Genomic DNA, 20,384 nt, shown 5'->3' on the forward strand with positions numbered 1-20,384 from the left:
CCTTTAGACGGTGCTTGGCACATAGCACATTAAAAAATGCTTTTTCATTCATTCATTCATTCATTCAAGGTATAATGGTGATAGGATCATAAATCAGAACTGGAAGAAACCTTGGGGGTCATATAATCCAATAAAATCATACCTGATGGAAAGTAAGTGTCACAGGCAGGATTTTAACCCAGCTTTTCTGACTCCAGAGAAATCACTCTTTCCAAGGAGACAACATATTAGAAAGATCCTGGGTTCAAATCCTAACTCTACTACTTAAATAAAAGTAGGGCAGTTAGGTGGTGGAGTGGAGAGAATGCCAGACCTGGAGTCAAGAAAACCTGAGTTCAAATCTGACCTCAGACACTTATTAGCTGTGTGACCCTGGGCAAATCACAGTCTCAGTTTCCTCTCCTGTAAAATGAGCTGGGGAAGAAAGTGTCAAAAAAAGAAAACAAAAAAAAAAAGAAAAAGAAAAAACAACTCCAGTGTCTCTACCAAGAAAATCCTAAATGGGGTCACAAGGAGTCAGACAACTGACTGAACAAGGATCATAGGGAAGTTGCCTGTAAAAGACATCTCTGAAATGAAAAGGGTTGGCAATAATGGTAGGAAAGAATGGATAATAACTTATGCCTCCTGGGGGCAGCTGGGTGGCATAGTGGATAGAGCACTGGCCCTGGATTCAGGAGGACCTGAGTTCAAATCCAGCCTCAGACACTTGACACTTACTAGCTGTGTGATCCTAGGCAAGTCACTTAACCCCAATTGCCTCACAAAAAACCCCCCAAAAACAAACATAACATGCCTCCATCCTCTCAGTAGAAATTGGGAAGACTTCTAGAACTGAATGTTGTTTGGATATATTGACTCTAAACTCTTTGATAGCAGAGGTTGGTTTTTTCTGTCTCTAGTGCCTAGCACAGTACATATCAGGTACTTAAGAAAAGCTTGATTTGCCTGATGAAGTAACTGTATCCAGGTGTCTTTGCTTAACAATGTGTGTGTGTGTGTGTGTGTGTGTGTTGGGGGGTGGGTTGGGGGGGCTTATAAAGGAGGGATCAATTAGTGAAGGGATAGAAGGGAGGGAAGGGAAGAAGAAGGAATGCATTCCTCCAAATGACTGTGAGGCAAAAACAAAAGACATCAATGAAAATTTTTTTTTAAGTCAGAAAACAGGGGGTTAGACTAGAGGTCTTTAAAGTCCTGTCTAGCATTCAAAACTATTAGTCTAAATAATCCCTCTGTAAATGTTGGTTGATTTTAATTTTTTTATTTAGTTAATTTTTAATTTATGAGGAAAAGCAAGCATTTCCACAACATACTATAATAAAAAAATGATTGCACATGAAACTGCAAATCTGTTATGTACAACTTACTATTCCTCTTAAATATATAATAAAAATCATTGTATAAATTTGTTTTCTTTTTCTTTTTCTTCCCCTTCCCTCCCCTTGTTTCTTGTATTGTTTCTTTAGCTGACCATTCTAAGCTCAAGCATGCTTTTGATGCTGGGCCTCAGTCTGTGCCAAGTACATGGTATCCATCACTTCTAAAGAATATCTGTGACACTCCCAGTTACCAAGATCCAAAGCCATCCTGGGCTTCTTGCTGTTAGCATAAATGCTTATGATACGTATTCAGCAATATGGTTCTTCCTTCAGTATGTGTGTGTGTGTGTGTGTGTCTTTGAATAGAGTTTTCTGATTCATTTCTTAATGGGATAGTGCTTTAAAAAGATGGAAAGAGCTGCTGAACATCCATGATCTCATGTTTTAAAATTGGATAATCACATAGCTATATATTCTAAATACTGTGCCTTGATGTCATACTTCCCTTCTGGGTCTGTCAAACACTTGGCAAATAGCTCAGCTCCATAACCCCAATGGAATCCACATGATTATTCCCAGATTACCCAGGACAGAGTGAGGCCTGGCATAGGGCTGGATGTGACTTACCATAGGCCATGTTGTAAGGCAGAGACAGAGGCAGAAGAAAACCCAGAGATGGATTACAGTAGCTCCGTGGTTCCCAACAGGAGACATTCCAGAAAGCAGCCCTGAAGCCACAGATCAGACAAAAGCAGGGAGAGAAGAACTAGCTTTGGGGATTCATCAGAAGCAGGCAATAAGAAAACCCAAAGAACTCCTGTGGCTTGATGTGGTCTGTGGTTTGCATCACCTCTTCCCTCCTGCCTTTCCCCATAGAAAGAAATGCAGAGAAAGGAAACCTAGTTCATGGCCTTTGGGTAATTGGCCCTGAACACATCCGATTACAATTCAACCCCTTCACCTTACACAATAGTGGCAGCCTTGGCAGCCCCGCTGGGATTGGAAGAAAAAAAAATCGATAGGCTGACGGATCAAAAGTGAGTCATGCCAACTCGCCTGTTAGAAAATGGCTTGATCGTTGTCTGGCTGTTAACACTTCTGTTCTTTTCATAGTAGGTCTGAAAATAGCTCAGAACTCTTTAAATGTCTGGAAATGTAGGCAATGGAGAGAGTTTATAATGGGGATGGGGATGGGGATGGGGGTTGGAAATGCCCTGAAAAAAATCTCTACTCTCTTCTCGATCTCCCCCAGGAAGGCAAGTGTGATCTGAATTTAGTGACCAAATTTAGTATTTAGTAGCCAAACTAGTAACCTCATAAACCTGGTTAAAACATGGGCTGAAAATGCAGGAACTAGTGAAAAGGTGGCCCTATAAGGTAGTTAGTCTTTGAGAGCAATGACGTAAACAAGTTCTAATCTCTAACTTAAATAGCCATCCCCTTCTCCCATATATAGGCAATTCATTTCTAGTTTCCCCCAAATACCCTATCTTAAACTCCAAAGTTGTGAGAAGAAGTCAAGGATTTGGCTCATCCAATTTCATTCCCTCTCAAAATGGTTCCCTTTCATACCCTCTTATGATAGGCACACCTAGATTTATGACGTGTCTTAACAAAGCTAAGAAGAGGGTGGTACCTAAGGCAAAGGCAAAGAGGAAAAAGGAAGACAAAAAGATGAATCCTGGTAGGATTTAAGCCCCTTGGGAGGAAGGATCATTCTGCTCTGTATTTGTTATCTCCAGCGCCTACCAAAGTGCATGGCATATGGTAGGTGCTTAATAACAAGATCTTTTTGTTGGATTGCTTTATCTGACAGTGGCATTGCAGGCTAGGTTAGAGAAAAAGTGGAGATGGGGAGGTTGAATAGCCTGCTAATTCAATGGATTCACAGCCTTAGAGCTGTCAGGCACCTTAGAGGTCATAGGATCCCTGATCTAGAGCTAATCAACCCCCTCATTTTATGGATGAGGAGACTGAGGTCATTGATCTAGAACACAAATATGAGAGCTTGGCACATAGTAGGCATTCACTACCTGTTGACTGACTGACTGATTATGCAATAGCAGTAACCTTGGCAGTGACTAGCCGAAGAGAGATGGAGGGTCTTGTCCAAAGTCACACAAGCAGTTAAGCACCAGAGCCTCTGACTTTAAATCCAAGAAATTTTTCACTACACCATTCTGCCACAGGATAGTCCAAGCATGAAGGAATAAATTCCTGAATAATAATCATTCACATTTGCATAGTGCTTTCAAGTTTATAAAGTATTTTACTCAGAAAAGCCCCACGAGGCATGAAGTGTATGTATATATACATAGAAACACATGTGTGTATACATGATATATGTGTGCACACAGGGGTATTTATAGAATTTTGTGTGAATGTGTGTACAAGTACATGCATGTACATGTGTTATGTGTACTGTGCATACATGGACATGTATACTTCCTGCCTCACAGGATTATTCTGAGCAAAATACTTTCTAACCTTTAAAGCACTAAGTAAATGTGAATTATTATTATTATCCATATAATAATATAGATATTGTACATATGTGTATATATTTACATGTTTTGTATCTTTGAAACCCATTTAGGGGATTTAAGATACTGGAATGGTTTGCCACTTCCTTCTCCAGCCCATCTTACAGGTGAGGAAACTGAGGCAAACAGGGTTAGGTGGTTTGCCCAGGATAAGACAGCTAATAAGTATCTGAGGCTGGATTTGAACTCAGGTCTACTTGACTCTAGGCTTTGCCTTCTATCCATTGTGCCACCTAGCTGTGCTTGTATTTATACATACATATATATGTACAAATATTTTTATATAGCAAAATATACACACAGATACATATATGTATCATATGCATGTATACATATACATATGTATATGTGACTTCTGTATATACATATATATCCTCTCTATATATATGTTATATAATATGTATAATACATGTGTCTACCCACTTTACAGATGAGGAAAAGATTAACTGTCTGTGGTCACAAAGATGGTAAATGACATAGCAGAGTCTTGAACCCTAATCTCCTCTCTTTCTTTGTCCAGTGCTCTTTCCAATACTCCAAACTGGCTCCTAAGCTATGTTAATGGAACTGGGAAAGAATAGGTGTAAGATTGTAAAAGAAGAATTCTTAAGACTTTGATAGATTGATTGACTGATTGGTTAAATGAGGGGCCTGAGGAAGAGGAAAGAGTCTGAATTATTAGGAAGAGTATGGTTGTTACTATTAACAGAACTAGAGGAGTCAAGAGGAAGAGCCAATCAAGGGGCAGAAATGATGAGTTTTATCTGAAATACATTGAGTTTGAGGTGCTAGTGGGACATTCAGGTATCCATTAAGGAAGAGTCTAGGATAGAAAGTGAGAGGGAGTGGTTTGTCCTTCATTTTCAGAGAGGACCATGACATTGGGGGTGATGACTTGCACTTTATTGGATTTAAGTGAGGGAGGGCTGTGCAAGGTCACCAACCCCACTCTCTCCTCCAGAGTCATCTGGGTCCAGTGGCAAGATATACATCAGGACGACTGGAGACAGCCCCAGATGTTTAAAGCAATTGGGGTTAAGTGACTTGCCCAGGTTCACACAGATAGTAAGTGTCTGAGGTGAGATTTGAACTCAGGTCCTTCAACTTCAGGACTCTATCCATTGTGCCATCTAGCTGCCCCAGAGTGATAGTCACAGAGAGACAGAGACAGAAAGACAGAGAGGTAGAAAAAAAAGAGGGGTAGAAGGAGAAAGAGAAAGAGAGAGACAAAGATAGGAGAGAGAGAGATAGAGACAGAGAGAAAAAGGAGAGTGGAGATATAGATTAGAGAGTCTTCTGCAGAGAAGTGACAGCTGAAGTTGTGGGAGGAGAATATATTTCTGAAGAAAAGTGGTACAGAACAGAGATCTGAGGACAGAACACTGGGGAACATCCATATTTAGAGGGTGGGAGGAAGATGAGGAGACAGTAAAAGATGCAGAGTCAGAGTCATCAGAGAGGTCGGAGGGAACGTACTGAGTCACAGAAGCTGAGAAAGCAAAGATTTGGCAACAGTGCCGAAGGAAGTCAAAGAGGACTGAGAAAACTCCATCAGAATCTTGAGTTCTTTAAAGTTTGCCGAGTCCTCTACATCTTTCATTTGAATCTCAGTAAGTCTGTGAGGTCGCTCCTGCTCTACTGTCAGCATTTATTCAATGTTTATGGTGTGTACAGCACTAGGCTTTGGAATTCGATACAGAGAAAAGCAAACACAGACATTATTATGCTTTTACAGAAGAAGCTGAGAGTCAGTGGTTCATTGACCTGTCCATGGTTACACATAGCTAGTAAGTATCAGAAGCTGGATTTGAATCCTGCTCTTCTTGACTCTAAGGCCATTGATCTATTTATATCCAATTTCTTCACTTTAGCTAGATTCTAGCTGCTAGAATGAGTCAGCTGGGTGGTGCAGTGGAGAATGCTGGTCTTTGAGTAAAGAAGACTCATTTTCCTGAGTTTAAATCTGACCTCACACACTCAGTAACTTTCGTGACCCTGAACAACTCCCTTAATCCTGTTTGCCTCAGTTTCTGCATCTGTAAAATGATCTGGAGAGGGGGAAGCTAGGTGGTGCAGTGGATAAAGCACCAGCTCTGGATTCAGGAGTACCTGAGTTCAAATCTGAACTTGACACTTACTAGCTGTGTGACCCTGGGCAAGCCACTTAATCTTCATTGCCCCACCGAAAACAAAAACAAAAATGTTATTTAAAAAAATTATCTGGAGAAGGAAATGGCAAACCATTCCAGTATCTTTGCCAAGAAAACCCCCAAATGGAGCTAGATATGACTAAAAAATAGCCGAACAACAGAATGAATAAAGAGTGGTTGAAGTGGTCTATGTCAGATTAGCAGAAGTTCAAGTCCCTTAACCCTCATTGCCCTGCAAAAAAAAAAAAAGAAGACTGTTAGAGTTAAAAAGAAGTAAGCTAAGGGGCAGCTAGGTGGCACAGTGGATAAAGCACTGGCCCTGGATTCAGAAGGACCTGAGTTCAAATTTGACCTCAGACACTTGACACTTACTAGCTGTGTGACCCTGGGCAAGTCACTTAACCCTCTTTGCCCTGCAAAAAAACCCAAAAAGTATGTTAGAGTTAAAAAGGAGTAAGCCAGTAAATGAGTTCATAAGGGAAATTTGAGGAAGGAGACATCATGATCAACTGGAGGTAGAGAGAGGTGATGGTACAATGAAGCAATCAATAAATGATAAGGCATTTAATGAATACTTAACATGTCCCAGGAACTTAATTGGTAAAGGACATGTTTCCTGTGGGAGTCTCATAGGATTATAGATTTAGAATAGGGAGAGATCTTAGAAGTCATCTAGTTCAACCATATCATTTAATAGAGAAAGAAATTGAGTCCTAGAGAGGTTAAGAAACTTGTCCAAGGTCACACAGGCACAGTCAGGGGCTTTACAAATATTATCTCATTTGATCCTTCAGTAAGCCAGGATTTGAACTCAGGACCTCTGAATCCAGCCTACTTTCACTGGCACAATTCTACCTCTCAAAGTGGCTGATGAACTTCATGTAGAAGAAGGCCTTAACAGAAGAGAAGACTTTCACCAGATGGAAATGCAGAAGGGGCACATTTCAGGTGGAAGGAATGGCCTGTGTGAATGCACGGAGGTGGGACAGGGTGAGATGAAATGCAAAAATAAACAGTAATCAACCCAGTTCGATTGGAGTTTGGCATGGAGTGAATGAATAGCCCTAATGTGAGATTAGGCCAAAAGGATAGATTGTGGAGGAACTTGGGAAAGAGGATGTGGAGGCAGTGAGTGAGGTAGGCCACACACTCCAGGAGTTTGGCAGCAAAAAAGAAGGGGAAGAAATAGAATGATATCAAAGGACTGAAGGAGACAATTAAAAGAAAAGTGAAGCTGCTAGAAAGGGATTGCACAAATTAATTGTGGACTCAAGGCTGATGTAAAATTGGGAAGGAACAGGACACAGGTGCAGCTGTGTAGAGATATTCTGTCAGAAAGTCTGTGGACTAGGAAGTCACTGGTAACCATGAAGAAAGAAATACTGGTTTTCCTGTAACAAGCACAAAAGAACTTAGTGGCAAGGCCAAAAAGAACAGGTCAAAACCAGAGGAATTGGGCAGGACCCTCTTTTCCCTCTACTGCCTCTTGGACAAGGCTTGATTTCTTCTTCTTCTTCTCCTTCTCCTTCTCCTTCTCCTTCTTCTCCTTCTCCTTCTCCTTCTTCTCCTTCTCCTTCTTCTCCTCCTCCTTCTCCTTCTCCTTCTTCTCCTTCTTCTCCTTCTCCTCCTTCTCCTTCTCCTCCTTCTCCTCCTTCTCTTCCTCCTCCTCCTCCTCCTTCCTCTTCTCCTCTTCCTCCTCATCTTCCTCCTCCTATTGGCAGTGAGGAACAACAGCAATGAGCATCACTGAGGTGTGACAACACATTAAGAGTTCACTAAGTAACACACAGACTTGACTTTTCAAAGGACACACAGACATGGGAGAAGACAAATGCTCATACTCAGAGAGGGACCCAAACTCAGAGAGAGATATTGGTCTATGCCCAGATCTAGACTGATGTCTGCACATCCATGAGACCCCAGGATCTTGAATCTGGTGGTTAAGTGGGAGGACATAGAAGAAAAGTGTAGAGGGAGAGAAGGTGGAAGACAAGACAGGAGAGCCCAGACTGAGTAGTAACTGGAGAGAGAACCATGGGCTATTTATCATATGTTTGGCCCCAAAGGAACAACTCAGGTCTATGGCTTTGCTAATTCCATAACTCATTTGGACTGTATAGGTCCAGAGGGGAGATGCTCCCTCCTCTCCCAGGGGAGAGAATTGCCAGATGACCTCCAGAAAGAAAAGGAGACTTTTTTTCCCCCTTGAAATCAAGAGTTTTACTTATCAACTTGATGTGAATGACTCTACTTAACCTCTTAACGCCTCAGGCAAGTCTCTCAGACTAGAAATTGCTGAATAGTTGCAGATCTGCATTAATAAGAAGGTGTTTCTTACACTGATGAAATCACAGTTCCAGACAAAAAGAAAATAAAAGCTATCCTCTATCTGGTGTCTCTCTAAAGGTCTACAGAGAGCTGAGGGCTTTTGAGAGATGCAAGTCAAATTCTGATGATCCCAAGGGAGACTCTAGATGTTGACAAAAGGAGCCATGGAGATTGTTATTGAAAGAGGCCTCCAAGGTGAACTTCTTAATTACATCAACGGCTGGGACCCAGTGACACAAGGGTTACAAATGCTATTAAATACTTACTCTTTTTACTCCCCCTAATTTGCTGTCTGCTCACTCCCTTTTTGCCCAGCTTTTCCCTTTGCCTTTTTCTTTCCTTCTTTCCTTCTCTATTTGACCTCTTCAGCATCCTTTTACTCATCGTGGCAGGAGGTGTGGTGGAGATAATGACCTTTCCTCCCTTCCTTATGTGGCAAAACCACATTAAGCGTTACCATTTTGAAGCACCACTCTTCATCTCATACTTGATATCTACTCCCCTCCCACCATATTCCAAGCAGTGTGCTAAGCACATCTCCACTGCTGTTTTATCTGCCCTCTTTTACTGAGGTATCTATTTCCTGATGGGCTCTAAGTGGCCCTTTGACTATGGACTGAAGGGGCTGAGGAAACACACTATCATTGGGGAATCTATGGGGCAATCTAGGTTTGGGCAGGGATGCACAGTCCTGGTAGAGAAGAGCTTGGCAGGTGGACATTTTGCAGGTGCTTCCACCCAGCTGCCAATGCAATACTCTTGAAGCCTGGATCTGACCGTATTACTCCCCTGCTCCAGGAGCTCGCTATTTTCCTTCAGATCCTGTACAAACTCTCCTGGCAATTACAGTCCTTCACAGTCTAGCTCCAGCCTGTCTTCCCAGGCTTTATGACACATCATTCCCCTTCATTCAGTCTACTGTCCAGGCAAAATTAGCCCATTTGCTGTTCCTTGTGCATGGCATTCTCTCTCCCATCTCTATGCCTGTCTCCCATACCTAGAATAGACTCCCTCATCATTGCCACTGTGGAGAATCCCTAGTTTCCTTCAAAGCTCAGCTCAGAGGCCGCTGGCTACAAGAAGCCTTCCATTATGCCCTCTGCTCCCAGTGTCCACTACCCAGAATTATCTTCTCTTTACTTGGTATAGAGTTTGCATTTACTTTTATGAATGTAACTGTTCCTGGGGCAGCTAGGTGGTGTAGTGCATAGAGCACTGGCCCTGGAGTCAGGAGTACTTGAGTTCAAATCTGGCCTCAGACACTTGACACTTACTAGCTGTGTGACCCTGGGCAAGTCACTTAACCCCAATTGCCTCACACAAAAAAATGAATGTATCTCTTCCTATGTGTGTAGGTATCATTTTCCCCAATAAAATATAAACATCTTGAGCGCAGAGGTCATTTCTTTGTTCTGTTTGTATCCCCAGCATCCATGCTTGCCCAATGATTGGTCCATAAGAGGCAAAAATAAATGTTTCTTAATTGAATTTTCCAATCTCCCGTATGACCACATATGCCCATCTACCTGGTGGTGAAATCTTTGGCATGGGTTAAAACTCCTCTTAACCAACAAGGCACTAGGATTTGGGAAGAGTGGTATCATGAATACATTTGAAATTCTTCCCAAAAAAGGAGGTGGCATTGTTTCCTTCTTTATTTATTTATTTAGTTTTAGTCAGTTATTTTTTTTTTGCTGGGCAATGGGGGTTAAGTGACTTGCCCAGGGTCACACAGCTAGTAAGTCAAGTGTCTGAGGCCGGATTTGAACTCAGGTACTCCTGAATCCAAGGCCGGTGCTTTATCCACTGCGCCACCTAGCCGCCCCTCCTTCTTTATTTTTTATTCTAAGATGCAAGACATTCTGGCCCTGAAAATATTCCTGAACAACCATTTATATCCCTGCTAGAATGAGAAGCTAGAAGGAAAAAACAAGGGACTACAGATATTAGTTAAAATTCAAGAATCTTCTTAAACAAAAACAGAGCACTTCTTCTTGCCTCAATGATATCTGCTTGGAGTCGGGAGGGCTCAGGTCAAATCCAGCATGAGACACTAATTGTGTGACTCTGGGTAAGTCACTTCACCTCTCTCTCAGCTTCAGTTTCCTCATATTTAAAATGGGGGTAATAGCACCTACTTCTCAGGGTTAGGTTGGGGATCAAATAAGATAATCTGTAAAGCACTTTGCAAGACTTAAAGCACTGTATAGATGTTATATAGTACTATTAAAGCCCTATTATTATTATTACCTTTCTCCCAGCCTCTCATGCTTGGAAAATAATTACTTGGGTTCTGTTTGTGAATATCAAGAACTACTGACAGTTCTATTTAGGGAAGAAAGAAATGAGGAGATACTTTCTCCAGTTCAGTGATTCTCCATTTGAATTAAACTATGGTAGTACAAGAGGCAATCTATCCACCTCTATATAAAAGGGAGAGTGGTTCCTCATACTAACTCCCAAAGGCCCATGATAAATTTATGAAAATATAGGGGTGGGGGTTAATTCGGGGGATGTACGTGGGGGGGAGGATGCTGCTAAGTTTCCAAAAAAGGAGAAAATGTAAATTGGGAAGTTGGTGTCATTAGTCTGATTTTCCAAAGGAAGTACAGTAGAAGGAGAGTGAAATTTAGACAGTTTTTCAATCAGTAAACTTTTATTAAGTGCCTACTATGTGCTAGGCACTGTCTTAAGTATGTATTAAATTATTAAATAATTTATTTGGTTCTACCTTAAAGGTTAAACCCAAAAGGATGTTAAGCTCCTCAAGAGTTGGAACTTTTTCATTTTATTTTGAATCTCCAGTGCCAAGCATAGTTGTCTTTACTAATATTTTTGTTGAGCTAAAGCAGAAATATGAATGGCTGGGTCTCCAATGCCCTTTAGCAGACATGGAAGGGAACAGGATCAATATGAAATGAAATCATATTGCAGATTTCTCCCACCCCACCTTATCAACCTTCAAACCTGTGTAATCACTGCTATCCAGCCAAGCTGAGTTAATGTATTTAATGAGTTAATTTGCTATCCAGGCGGGATGTCAGCACAGAGGAGAAAGGAAGCCCATTAATGTCATGTGATGCCCTGTAATTGAAAGTCCTAGCAGAGAAGTTGAAGGGAACACAGTGAAGAAGTAGTAAGTTTTGTGGGAGAGGACAGCTCCTTCAAAGCAAAGGTACTGACCCTAAGGAATTTCACTTCTATAACTCCATTAGCATTTTGCATCCTACCCAGGCAGCCCTACTGAGAAAAAGAACTTAGTCTCATCTTAACACCTGCTACTCTGGGAAGATTTAAAAATTGGGGTTAAGTGACTTGCCCAGGGTCACACAGCTACTGTCAAGTGTTTGAGGCTGAATTTGAACTCAGGCCCTCTTGAATCCAGGACCGGTGCTCTATCCAATGTACCACCTAGCTGTCCCATCCCCACATAGTTTTAAAAACACACAGCCTTTTTTGATCAAGAATTCTGGTCCAGAACATTGTATTTCCTTCTGATGCTTGCAACTCTGTGTGCAAATGGAAAATTTTTTATAGAAAATTAAATAATTTTCTCTCTCTGTAATCTGTATACTGTTCAAAGCTGAATTCCTAAGCATGTCAATGTTATTGCCCATTATGGAGTCCAGGCACAAGAATTAAAGTGTAGCAATCAGACAATAGTTCACTTGGAGTCTCAGTAAATGCTTGCACAGTAGTGTGTTAATGAGTGTTAAAACTGACATCATAAATACAACATTCTCAATTTTAAAAATTACAACTCTGTAACAGGTCATGCTGATAAAAACACACAAGAAATACAAGTTGAGCCTTCAAAATAGATAACAAACAGCCAGCACAGATAATCACTAACCCAAAGTGCATCCAAATAATTTTTTTAAATGAGAAGAGAATTAGCAGGTGGTTAAATTATTTGAGTAATAAGACAAGTAGAAATAAATCCAAGTAGTAAGTACCAATTACCACCTTCTGGGCTTCAAACCTTCTACAATTTGGCATTAGAACATGCCTCAGCCTTTTGGCAAACCCATGAAACTTAGGGATGTTATTTTTGGGGTTTGTTTTCATTGATTGTTTTAAAAAGAAAAACTCTAACTTGCAACTATTTAATCCACATCTACCAAATAATTTGCTCAAGCAGAATAGTGGCATTTCCCCAGTCTAAAACATTTTTTCTCTAAACTTTTAAAGCCCTCATCATATACTCTGTAATAAAAAATGGGTCCCTATATTTTCTCTAAAACTGACCTTTGAACAACTTAAAAGTTTATCATCCCAAAGAAAATCTTTCTTTGCCTACAAAGCACCCACCAATCAACAGCTTTTGTGAATGGAGCTCTTCCTGTACCCAAAATATTTTAAAGGGAATTAAAAACCAGGTTTGTAGGTCAGATTGGCAGGGCTAGTGCCTAAAGGGATCACCTTGTGCTAGCACTCTTTATCAAAATAAAACAGAAAATAGTTCTGATGAGGTTTTTCCATTCTAGTCTAAGATGTAACCAAGCTTTAGTAACTAGAGGATATGATTTCTACCTAAAATGTCATTTTATGTGTGAATTGAGAAGCCCAATCTGGACCACATGTTGGCATTAATGATTTGATGGTGCTATTTCAGAGAGGAAGAACATTTTTCTCTGAATCCTAGATCAATTTATATTATTTGTAGTGTAACTCTTTAAAATCAAGTCTGTTGTTGAAGCCACATAGGTTAGTTTTTTCTTCCTTCTGAACCTGCTGCCCGAAAGATTTACTTTAGGCTATTAAATTAATAGTAATTTTAAAAAAGGGTAGTCCTATTAAACTCGTCCTCCTAGATTTACCACTGCTTCAGGAAGGAGCAAGGTCCTTTTCTCCATGAGTATATATACAAAAGAAGTTAAAAAAAAAAGTTTCTAAAGCACTTTGGAATTTCCCTCAGGTAAAAGGCACCATATAAATGCAAGTTGTTTCCACAATGAATTGTGAATCTTCCAGCTGACATCTAAAATAGATACAACCATCAGAAATACCTCATCATTTATAATGAAATACTGTTTAGAAAAAAATTCTATCTAGAGCAACTGAGTACTGTCCTGTCTCCCTACAAATAAGCCTAATAAGGAATTATTAGTGACTTTATAACATGCCCAATATGGGACCCAATAAAATTGGTTTTAGCAAGTGAAAACATTCTTGGGCACATCTAATAAGTCACTTGACATTTCTTGCTTCCAAAACAATCAGGAGGCTATTTTATAAACTGTTGACTTTCTATCTCTGAAAATACTGGCTGGAGTCAGGTATTTTGCATGCAAAAATCTGTGGAATATCCCTGAACTTCTCAATCTGTTGCCTCATGGTCTTTTCAAATTTCCATATTTGTGTATGTGTGTGTGTGTTTGTGTGTGTGTGAAAGAGGGGATAGAGGAGAAGAAGAAGAAGAAGAAGAAGAAGAAGAAGAAGAAGAAGAAGAAGAAGAAGAAGAAGAAGAAGAAGAAGAAGAAGAAGAAGAAGAAGAAGTAGTAGGAGGAGGAGGAGGAGGAGGAGAAGGAGGAGGAGGAGGAGGAGGAGGGAGGGAGGGAGGGAGGAAGAGAGGGAGAAAGGGAGAGAGAGAGAGAGAGAGAGATTGTGCATTAGATATTGGGAGGTGTTCTACCATGAATCTCCGTCCAGATGACAGGATTTCAACCCACATCTACAATCAGAAGTGCCTAGTGCATTCAAAGAATCACTAAAAACAAAGTTCTCTTAGTAAGAGCAGTAACTCAGCCCTCAAACATTTTGTAAATACATTTCAAGTACTAAAGGTTCCTCACAACACCATTTTGAGGTTAGTATGGACCCCATCTAGTAAGTGAGGAAATCAAGACACACAAAATTCGATAACTTAGGTAAGAGCCACATAAAAAGAAAGGATCTGGGCCTTAATAAAAATCCTAGCTAACTCCATGCTCAGACCACTTGACTACAATCTTTTCAAAGACATATAATAGAAGTCAATTTGGAAACAATACATGACATATACTATGATGGTGACAGAGCAGTTATACGAAGGGGCTCAAGATTCCATCCACATTTATGTGATAGTCCAGGGCTCCTGTAATCAAGGAGCAAAGAACAGGAAAGAGTTTCTGAAAACCAAAGGAAGTAAGATATATGCACCCCTTTAACCTTTTTTTCAACAGGCTTAGAAGTTTCAAGGTACTTTATGCAGCATTAAACTTTTTTAAAGTTTGTGATTAGTTGTGATATTTTATAATAGCATATCCTTTTCAATTTTCCCATTCCTCTCCCTTCCCAATCCCAACCCTACTTTGTTCCCAGAAGGAAGACAGTTAATTCAAAATATATATATATATAATATTTCCCTGCAGTCTACTCCATGCACACATCATCTGTGTTCTTAGTACATGCTCATGTTCCATGAGTTCCCCATTTCAAAGAACAAAGCCCCTTACAAGGTAATTATAGCATCATATAAAACATTATGTATCCTAGAAGCAAAAATTACTGGAGTAAGTTTTGCTCAGAAACAAACATGCACTCATTTTAAGGAGATTTCAGAGGAGGATACTAAGACAGTTTCCAAGCTACTGTCTTTCATATGAAATAGGAAAATTTACTTTCATAAGACAGTAAAATAAACTAAATAATAAACTAAAATAATTACTAAGAAGTAATTGGAAGAGGCAGAATATCCTAATCCATACTCTTAAAAAATGACAAATAAAAAATTGCTAATTTCTATGACCCAGCAGAATTGGGTAAAATTGTTTAGAACATGAAATACAGCTTGGGGAAAAAATCTATTCATCCCAGGCCTGTGCATACCAAGCCTAAGGCAATATCCCCTTTGGAAAGACTCTCAGAAAAGCAGGGTGCCTTCTTCATCCATGTGGCTCCCAATGGCTCCCATTAAGAATAAGAAACTCTCAGAGTTGAAAGAAATCCTAGAGATCCACCCATTCCTGAGGCACAAATCCCTTTATGAGATTCCCAACAAGTGGATATCAAGCCTCTACTTGCAATCCTTCATTAATGAGAAACTCACTACTCCCATTTCCCACACCAAAAAGCCTAGAAAACCTCATAATGATCAGGTCTATGCCTGATTTTAGACTAACCCTAACTTCCCAATGCTTTTGGTCCTGAACTAGGACCAGTTTTCACTTCACGTGTAAACTGAGTAAATTAAATTTCAAGGGAGGTAATATTTGCATAAATAACAGTAGTATGATATGTACCCATGCAAGCCACAGAACTACAGGTTAAGTTCTAAGAAAAACAGAAAGTTGCATTGGTGATATGTGCTTAATTTCACATTTTCTGTTTTGAGCATTGAAGCAAATTGGGAAATGAAAGTATGAGATTTCCCCCCCACATTCTTGTGAGTTAAATCTGAGTTTTTCATTGCTGACTTCACAAGTGTTCCCACTGGAGAGATATACTTTTATCCAATCCTCACATGATAACTTGGAAACGAAAGTGCAAACTGACAGCAACTGCACCAGGAACACCAGAGTTGGGTACATGATGAGTGATTTGTATAGAAAAACTGCCATTTGGGATACTCATCAGGCACAAAGTTTAGCATTTTTCTCAATGCAAAGTTGGTATAGTTAGTCACCCCAACCCATATCAAGGATTCTACATGCTATGGAAGCAATTGGGGGTGTGCACTGGTCAGGCATCTCCTTCTGTTTAGAATGGTAAGGTACTGAAGGGGAAGGACTATGTCTTCTCCTTACTTTGTAACCCTATGGAGCCTGGAGCCATGCCAGGAGCACAAAAGGCAGCTCAACCATCAGTATGGTTTTGATGATTATGATGGGTCCAGACCTTCAGACTAATGTAGGGAATCACTTAAACTTAGTTCACTCGGTGAGCTCCTGCTCATGTTGGTAAGACTTGCCATCAGCGACTTAACTTTGTGGGCATAGTAGTCCCTTAAGTTGACTGAAGGAACCTCCTTCATTCCATCTCCAAAATCGCAGCTGCGCATGGCACTTTCAAGTTGCTTTTGTCGCCTATAAAAATGTGAAAATTTATTGAAGATCAGAGTTATTGGCAGCACCACCACAAGAATGCCAGCAAGGATACAAGCTGAGGCAGTCAGCTTCCCAGCTGTGGTCCCTGGAACAACATCACCATAGCCCACAGTTGTCATGCTCACAGTTGCCCACCACCAGCAGGCAGGGATTGTGGCCAGACCCTCATTTTCTTCTTTCTCAATAGTGTAGGCCACTACAGAGAATATTGATATGCCCACTGAAAGATAAAGCAAGAGGAGCCCCACTTCTTTGTAGCTATATTTCAAGGTTGCCCCAAGAGACCGAAGGCCAGTTGAATGTCTGGCCAATTTTAGAATGCGGAAAATCCTCATGAGCCTGAGGACTTGAGCTACCCTGCCCAAGTTGGCCAAGGTAGGAGAGCTCTCCACCACCAGGTTGACCACCAGAGTGATGTAAAAGGGGATGATGGACATGAGATCAATCAAGTTCAGTGCATTCTTGAAAAATTTGAAGAACTCTGGGGCCACAGCAAACCTGGCCACTAGCTCAAAGGTGAACCAGGCAATACCAAAGTGTTCCACAATCTCAAACCTGGGGTCTTCTTCTGGGTTGCCTTGGCTATCAGGGATCAGAAAGTCAGGAAGGCTGTTGAGGCACATGGTGACAATGGAGCCTAGTACCACCATGATGGAAAGAATGCTGAATACCCTGCTCAGAATGGAATAGCCTGGGTTATCTAGAGCCAACCATAGCTGCCTTCGGAAGTTTCCCAAGGGCTGCCCATCGAATTTAGATGCATCGTTGTAGAAGGCCAGGATCTCATCAAAGGAGGAGGTGGTGCTTTCCTGGTCACTTTGCTCATCCCACTTCTCTTGGTCAGGCTCCATCTTCCTTCCGTGATAGCTGTAGCTGCAGCAGGAGTCGATGAAGAACTCATTGATCCCCCAGTACTCTATCTCTTGGCTGAAGGAAAAAACGCAGAGCTCTCCCATCACGTGGAGTTTGCCTGTGTTGTAGAAGTGCAGGACGTAGGGGAAGAGCTCTGGGTTCCTGTCAAAGTAGAACTCGTTCTGCGCGTCGTCATAGTCATCACACAACTCCAGGATGGATTCCTTGGAGCGGCAGTGCAGGAGGCGGCCCAACCGGGTCTCCGGGAAGCGCAACAGCGTGTGCGAGCGCAGCTTCTTCTTGAAACCCCCAACGTTGACGCTGATCTCGCTATCCTCGAAGTTAGCTTCGGACAAATCCGACAGGCTCTGGCCCGTCATCCTGGGGAGACCCGGGACACTGGCGGGGAGCTACACCTAGAATGTGAGCGAACAGGGAGGAGGCGATGAGCGGCTGTGCGGAAGGGACACGTATGACTGGCGTTGGGATTTCCCTCTCCTCTCCTCTCCCTCCCACCCCCCTCAACCTAGCGGCAAGATTTCAGGATCACATCGTGCATTTTAACGTAGCGGTTCCTGGGGATGGACCAGGCTTTTGCTAGTTTCTGTTGGGTGATTTTTTTTCTGGGTTAGTTTAGGGTGGGGGAGAGATTGACCTCGTTGTAGATGTGAGAGGTGGACCGGTCCCTTGATTCAATACCCACTCAGAGCATTTCTGTGGGGTGGGGCGATGGCTAACTCCATATGCCACCTCTCGTTCCTCAGGTCCCTCACTCCGTTGACACTTTGGCATTTTTCTGCTCACGTTGGACAGCTCAACGAGCTATCCTTGCATCTCTGACTCTGGCAGTCGCATTGGAGGTAAATGAAAGCTGAGATAGGATCCCAGTAGGCGTGTAGATGCCCCTTGCTTCTCCCCCCCCCCAACACACACACCCGCCCCAATCCAGCTCGCTTGCAGGGAAGTGGACGTCTTGATTAAGAGAAACAAGGCTTTGGATGGATATGTAGGAGGCTTTGAAGACCCCAAATGCTGTCGTTTCAAATGATAAGGAACATGGTTATTTAATACCCACCACTACTTTCCCTGCCTAGAGTGTTCCACCTTGCCAGCCTTTCTTCATAGGCAGCTGGAGAGCCGTGTGTGTGTGTGTGTGTGTGCGTGTGTGTGTGTGTGTGTGTCCCCCTCCTGTTACCTCCCTTAGTTCTCCATCCTTCTTGTCATCTATTCAGGAACCGGTACTGGTTCTACCCCTGGCCCTCTTTCCTTTTTTGGCTCCGCGCCCCAGAGCCTCGTGCGCTGTGCGCTGAGCTCCCTGATTTTTTCAGCTCTTTCCCCTTGGCTAAGCCGATTGATTCTTGGAGAAGAGGGAGTCAGCTCTTACCTGCAGTCTCGGGAATCCGCTGGAGATCCAAGTGTGAAACTTCCCAGACCACCTTCTTAGCATTGCTGCTCCTGCTGTTGCTGATGCTGCCCACTGGATGTTCGTGTGTGTGTCTGTGTGCGCGTCTGTGTGTGTGTGTATGTGTGTGTGTGTGCGTGTCTAGCAGGAGGGATCTAGGGCGATGTCTCCTGCTTGTCTTCCAGGCTTGGGTGATCAGAGAACTGCCAGCTGTTCGTGCCCGGGGTTGACAGGTTGATCCTCGGCCTTGGCGCTTGGGGAATCACCCCCGACCCCAGACCCGCCTCCCTCTCTCCCCGAAGCAAGAGCCGCTCCCTCTGTGGGGGCTGAAGCTGCCCGCTCAAGTCAGTCAACCACGGTGGGTGTGGGCTGCAGCGGGAGATTAGAAGATCCCATCTCCTGGGGCTGGAGGAGTCTGAGAGCCAGGCCTGGCTAGGCGGGTGGTGCTGAAGGGACAGCTCCTGGATCCCGGTAGACCCTTCCAGCAGCCTCCTCTGTTGTTGCTGCTGCGGCAGCCGCTGCTATAACCGAGGCTCCTGCACTCAGCCTGCGCGTCATGGCGACCACCGCCTATGCCCCCACCTCAGCGCTCAACTGACTCTCTTCCCCAAAGGAGTCCGCTCCAGTCTACCGTGAACCTCACAGGTGCCTCAGCCTACTTCCCCTTGCCGTGGCCCCTCCCACCAAAAGCCTTTCCTCTTGAACCAGAGGTATCCCCAGGTGGCCTTATTTTCCAGGGTCCCAGGAGAGAGCCAGCTAGCTTTTTCTCCTTCCCAGAAGGCTGGACTGAAGATGTAGGGGCACGGATATCAGGGTAGGGGTAGTTGGGGAGGGGGGTGTCGTACAGTTTGAGAAGAATTCGAGCCCAGAATACTGGACAGCTCTGAGGGGTTGAAGGTGTCAGACCTTGTTCCCGCCTGAAGAAAGTTTCTGGAGGCTTCCCAGGCAGCATGGGGAAATGGGAGTGGGGAGGAGACTAGAGCGAGAAGCGGTAGCCCCCTTAGCTTTTCAGAGTATTGATGGCTAGGGAATTGGAAGCTTTATGTATGTGTGTTGTTTACAACATGGAGTTCTTTCTCTGCACAATATGGGAACTGTGTTTACATGCATGTGCTATTTGTAGGAGTTGTGTGTGTGTGTAGGGACAGAGTAGGAGCTATGTGCTGTTGGTGCGGCATCTGATTGTACTGAGTGCAGGTGTGTGAACTGTCGGGGAGGCTGTGTGTGTATAATATAGGAACAGTGTATTGTGTGTGTGGTGTGGTGTGTGTGCATGCAGTAAGAGAACCATGTGTAAGGTGACTGCTATGCATGTACATGGGAGCTGTATGAATGTTTATTTACTCTGTGTACAGCAAGGGAAGTCTGTGTGTATAGTAAGGGAGCTCCGTGAGTGTATGTGAGTGTGGTGTAGCAGCTGTGTGTTTGTACATTTGTTCAGGCTGTTCCCATGCCTGGAATTCTTCCTTGTCACCTCTTGAAGACTTCCCCCAATTCTCTAGCTGGTAGCAACTTTCACCTTCAGAGTTTATGTAGAACTCTGTTTTGTAACTGTCTAATCATGTTATATTGTGTATTGTAACTACCTGTGAGAGTGTCTTAGCTCCCTAATTCCTTAAGGGCAGAGACTGTTGCTTCTATTATGTTTTCGTTAGCACCTAAAACAGTCCACTCCATGCAGGAGGCATTTACTGTTTATTATACAGTATTGTATTTGCATGTTCAATGAATTGGGCTGTGTAGGGTATGGGACGTGTGTGTGT

General features: G+C 42.6%; 1 protein-coding gene and 1 long non-coding RNA gene across 2 annotated transcripts in view; one reads left to right on the top strand and one right to left on the bottom strand.

The window, feature by feature from the left end:
- Window positions 1-13,886: 13,886 nt before the first annotated feature.
- On the bottom strand, window positions 13,887-19,240 carry KCNS2 (potassium voltage-gated channel modifier subfamily S member 2). The gene is made up of 2 exons (XM_043968357.1): window positions 18,604-19,240; window positions 13,887-17,635 (listed from the first exon to the last, which is right to left on the bottom strand). Exon 2 carries the CDS (start codon window positions 17,597-17,599, stop codon window positions 16,166-16,168), a length of 1,434 nt encoding a protein of 477 aa, XP_043824292.1. The 5' UTR covers window positions 17,600-17,635; window positions 18,604-19,240; the 3' UTR covers window positions 13,887-16,165.
- The window catches only part of LOC122729471, a 29,349-nt gene continuing 28,111 nt past the window's right edge, over window positions 19,147-20,384 (top strand). The window contains exon 1 of the long non-coding RNA XR_006353327.1: window positions 19,147-19,266. This is a non-coding gene — a long non-coding RNA (uncharacterized LOC122729471). The remainder of the gene's footprint in view (window positions 19,267-20,384) is intronic.

The sequence above is a fragment of the Dromiciops gliroides genome, chromosome 1 (genome assembly GCF_019393635.1).
Source record: "Dromiciops gliroides isolate mDroGli1 chromosome 1, mDroGli1.pri, whole genome shotgun sequence".
Taxonomy (NCBI): Eukaryota; Metazoa; Chordata; class Mammalia; order Microbiotheria; family Microbiotheriidae; genus Dromiciops; species Dromiciops gliroides.

What these genes read in the sequence shown, in the direction of transcription:
- KCNS2 (XM_043968357.1), bottom strand. Translation starts at nt 17,599, where the DNA reads ATGACGGGCCAGAGCCTGTCGGATTTGTCCGAAGCTAACTTCGAGGAT.